This window comes from Eufriesea mexicana, unplaced genomic scaffold (assembly GCF_001483705.2).
Source record: "Eufriesea mexicana isolate 0111107269 unplaced genomic scaffold, ASM148370v2 scaffold124, whole genome shotgun sequence".
Taxonomy (NCBI): Eukaryota; Metazoa; Arthropoda; class Insecta; order Hymenoptera; family Apidae; genus Eufriesea; species Eufriesea mexicana.
The window spans coordinates 1398398-1403016 of NW_016908357.1; the positions used below are offsets into that span (position 1 = coordinate 1398398).

Consider the following 4619-nt stretch of genomic DNA (forward strand, 5'->3'; position numbering starts at 1 on the left):
TCATCGCTATGGGCAGGGAAGGCTGGTACACTCGCGAAGCAGTGGCTCTCACGCGCGCCCTCTTTTTCCCTCCCGGTTCAAGCTCTCCGTTTCGTCCCGTTCCCGTCCATCCGGGGCTTTTCAATGCTCTCCTCTAACGCTACGCTAATCTAACAATGACGACGCGCCATCGCCATTCCGCCAGCCGTTTATCGGTTTAAATACCATCACCAGCCTGGATAATAATAATCGTAAGCGATAGCCGATTTATGCCCGCAATCAGCCGTGTTTCTAGCGCTTCGCTACGATCTATCTAATCAATGGCAGTTAATGCCAAACCGACCTGGCTATTTAAATCTGAAACTGATAATTACGCGTGGCAATTGCCGCTTAATATTCCGTGATCGTTTCGTCGTTTATCCAATCGTCGCTACCATTTCCTCCTCGCGGTGCGAACCAGTATCGTCTGCAAGACGACCTCTCGATGTGCATCGAGAAAAATCGCCCAGATCAAACGATTCTCCTTTCCATTTCGCGAACGCGTTCGTCCCGGTGAGGTTACGCGCGCAGGGTGCAACGAAACGGGGGTGGTGAATCGGTACCCCTGGCGGTCGCGGTATCCCTTCACCAGCGAAGAATCCATCGGACGACGAAAACTCGAACGCATCGCGAATTTTCTCGCCAAAAATTCTCCTAGGAGAAGCGGCTTACTTCGGTTCTTTCGCGAGGGTTTTTCGTGAATCGCGGACGAAGGGGGGCCGCCGATCGATTGAGCACCCCTGACCGCACCTGAATAGATACATTGTGCCGGGGCAGCCTATTGACGGGCGATTGTTCCCTCAACAATAACAACAATATCTGAATAGTCGTCGTGCACATCTCTCGCGAGCGTTCCACGCACCCACGCACGCACTCGCGCTTGCACGCGTGCATGCGTGCGCGCACATCCCTTTGCACGGCCCTCACACGCTCCCGCCGCGCATCCCTTCACACGCTCGCACGTACGTCTCTTTACACCGTCGCACGTGCATCCGTGTACACGTATATACCGTTGCGTTACGATAAAGGATCTCTCGCGTTCTACGGACACGGATAAATAGTTAACGGGCACGAGAGCGACTCTCCTGATCTCGGAGATTCCGGTTTGAAATCGTCGTAACCTCGTATATCCGTGATAGAATCGTGTTAGAAGGGGAAGTTCAGGGACGAATTCCCTTGCTGGAAGATCGAAATCGCGGGATAGACTCGACTCGTGAAACGTTTCGAAATGCACCGGCTATTTCGGCTTCGGTTACGACGAGCACGCGCGCGCGAATGCAAGAGAAGAAGAGATTCATTGAACGTTGCGGGATAACGAATGGAATTCGTATGCTTAACGAGCATTAGTTAAATAATCGAGCGGAACGCAACGTCGTTGTAAAATATTGTTTATCACGTGCTTATAAACAATGGTCAGTAAAGACTCTAGCGGAATGGCTTCGGTACAATTACAATACTCTGTGAGCGCGCATTACATTTATCGTGAAATGTATAAGCCAATTATAATTATAGCGCACTGGTCGATTGTTCGTAATATTATAATAGGTTGCTATGTCGTTGCGCACAAAGAGGTGTACTTAATGGAATGCTTATTAATAATTCTACCTGCGAAAAAGTCACAGCTAGAATTACCCACTTAACGTGTTGATCAATACATCACCGTTGACAGGGAAATTCGTTCCTTCTTTCGCGATGAATAAAGCTTTTAAAATTAAGGGGAACGCGCGACCATCGTCGCGTAATTTTCACGTTTTCGAATATTCCATTTCCTTTTCTTTTTCTTTTCCAACATTCTCGTGACTGTAAACTTTTCCTTGCAACGTATTAGCGTTATATACTCTCGTACGTTTTGTAATTATAAAAAAAAAAAAAGAAAAAAATGAAAAAGAATAGAGAACACAATATAGATCGCTTTTTTTCGTAAAACGCTCGACGGAAGCGTTCTTAAAACCGTTTAGCAGTAGAACATTTTCCAATCGAGCCGTCGACTGCGTATGCACATAGTTGCATAGCAAGAGGGCTCGTCCTGTTTAACATACTCGCGTTTAAATATATTAAAAACAAAGAAAGTGATAGAAGGCACACGCGACTATCGCAGCCCGTAACCGGCTACTGAATAATCGACGAGGATGTAATTGTCAGATAGCTACACGGTGAAACGATATCGACCGAGAAATGAAAATTGACACGATTGCGCGATTAACGAAACGAACGAAAACCGGTGCGTCACGAAAGAACAAAACTGGCCAAATTTTTTCACAAACTTTCCCCGATTATATCTGACAATCGATCATCCGGTCAGCGCGATACCGGCACACAGGAAAAAATACAGCGAAAAATAGATGAAAAATTTTACATAGAAATCCGTGTCGCTCTTTGAACGCGCGCTTGTTTAATTATTTGTTAGTACGGAGTGGAATTTACGCGCGCGCGGTACCAAACGAGCGATCGTTTTCAAGCTTTCCTCGAGAAACGTCCACTCGCTTTTACATTGTCACCGGTTTCTCCTAGTTTCTCATGGTTTCCCTTCGTTTCCCCACGTTTCTCCTCGTTTCGAGCCGTCCACTCGCATTTTCGAGCCGGCTGCCGCTTGTCTGTCTGTTTATCACAGTTTGCTGTTCGCTACATCGTCCTTCTCGTCGATGATTCCAACGTCGATCACGGATTAAAACAGGTACGGCGATGGTTCGCAAAAGCCACAGTCTTTGCAGATTCGCTGAAAATAAAAATAATCGCAGAAAGGATTTATTTCAATTTCTAGGATCTATCTCGCCTTCTACGACGCGACTCGTTTCGAGTTCGTTTTGTTCGCGAATTTTTTCCACTCGACCAAAATGGCCGAGTCCTAACGCGAAGGAAGGGGGCCAGTCGTAGCTGTCAAACTCGCAAGGATTCGTTTCGTTCTTTTCCCTGTGTCGTTTGATCGATCCACTGCTATCGCTTTCGGACACACGAATAGGAAATTTGCGATGCAGAACTTTTTAACCGCACGTTACCGTCGAGTTCACGACAAGATCAAAGACGTACGCATGTCGGACCTCAGAAGCAAATTTTCCAAAGTACGTTCAGATAGCACTACATTCGAATTTGCGCACACGCGAATAGGAATTTTCAAAGAATACTCGCTGATTTTTAGGGTATGAGGGATATCAGGGCAGTGTCGTTGCCGGACCATTTTCCCCCTTCGCCATTGCTGAGCAAAGTCATCCTCGTCGGCACAAAGATCCTCCATTTCCCTTACAGTCACCATTGGCGAAGATCTTGGCAGTTTAAGTATTGGGCAGTCGGTTTAATCGTCTCTTTACCCATGTTCTATCAGTTGCAAGCTATGACGAACGCGAGAACGAATCCAGAGAAATTCGAAACTCTTGCACGGAACGTAGGGACACAGACGGAGAGAAAGAAAGTTGGAGGAGAAAAAAATATCTAACAGATTGTAGCAGATAGTAAGAGAGAAAGGAGACAATCCCTTTGAAGCGTTTCTCGAAGATGGCAGCGGAATACACAAAGCATTGCGTTTAATCATAGCGAGGGATTATTGATAGTATCTTGAAATTACTTGGAATAATTTCCTGCATCGAAATCGAAATTTCGTGCAACGTTTACGTCCGCACTGACAATCGGAACGCGGAAAAGGAACAACGATATATCGGATTTCGGTGATAATTGCGAAACGAAGGCCATCCATGTAACGTAATTCCACGATTGGTCTACGTTTCTGATACGTCGATTAAATTGTTATTGGTATTAAACGCGATATCATTGCGAAATTTCGTCTTTTTTTCCGCGGCCGAATGGACGAACGAGTAGATACAATCGATAAACCTACCATTGGATAATCTTCCGTTAATCCATATTCACCTAAGCGATAGTACACCGATCTATTTTCCATGAAACTCCGAAAGTCGTACCGAGGCATCATTGGGATTCTCATTTGCCAGAATGGTTCTCTGATGTTTGCTCCCAAATTTAATATGTCTCTCTGCCTGTAATACACTCGGAGCGGTTGCTGAAAAGGAAATTCCGAGTTATCCTTTCTCGAGCCTATTTCTTTCTTAGCTACGTACCTCCTCTTGCTTCTTCGTCATTTCCGTGACGGGTGTACCTGGCCTGGAAGAAGCCGGCGTTTGTTCCGGTGTAGATGATTCGATGGAAGGCACTAAACTACTGACTCCACTCGATTCACTTGCAGTGCTTGGCGAGATTGGTCCGCAACCAGACAAAGTTCTCATACCTTGTTCGTATAAAAGTCTCGCACCCAACGAACCGAAATGCTCAGGCTCCAGACCGGACAGGGGCAGAGCAATCGTTAACGCCATTCCTCGCCTTTTCTTCCACGATATGTTTCTTTCCTGTCACTCGGAACTCTCGTTTCGATTGCTATTGCGGCAATTTCTCCGTTGGCTCGGCTCGAATTTCTAATAATCGACCGATCGCCGATGACCGTTACGACGTTATTCGACAACTAACTGAAAGTTTGGTAGGCTTATCTCCTTGTACAGCGTTCTATTCTTCGTTCAATGTGAGCATTCTTCATAACAGATACACGTTTGTATATGTGTTCGATCGTAAATGCGTGTGAAAGTAAACACGACCTTCCC

At 46.0% G+C, this 4619-nt stretch overlaps 1 protein-coding gene across 1 annotated transcript; it reads right to left on the minus strand.

Moving 5' to 3' along the window:
- Window positions 1-2683: 2683 nt before the first annotated feature.
- LOC108555484 (uncharacterized) lies at window positions 2684-4337 on the minus strand. Its single transcript, XM_017911140.1, has 3 exons — window positions 4086-4337; window positions 3848-4027; window positions 2684-2734 (listed from the first exon to the last, which is right to left on the minus strand). The coding sequence occupies exons 1-3, from the start codon at window positions 4335-4337 to the stop codon at window positions 2684-2686; spliced, it is 483 nt and encodes a 160-aa protein (XP_017766629.1).
- Between the last annotated feature and the right edge of the window lie 282 nt (window positions 4338-4619).

Coding starts and splice junctions, on each gene's coding strand:
- LOC108555484 (XM_017911140.1), bottom strand. CDS start 4,337: ATGGCGTTAACGATTGCTCTGCCCCTGTCCGGTCTGGAGCCTGAGCAT. Junction 4,028..4,085: donor TGACGAAGAAGCAAGAGGAG/GTACGTAGCTAA, acceptor TTTCCTTTTCAG/CAACCGCTCCGAGTGTATTA. Junction 2,735..3,847: donor TAACGGAAGATTATCCAATG/GTAGGTTTATCG, acceptor TTTTATTTTCAG/CGAATCTGCAAAGACTGTGG.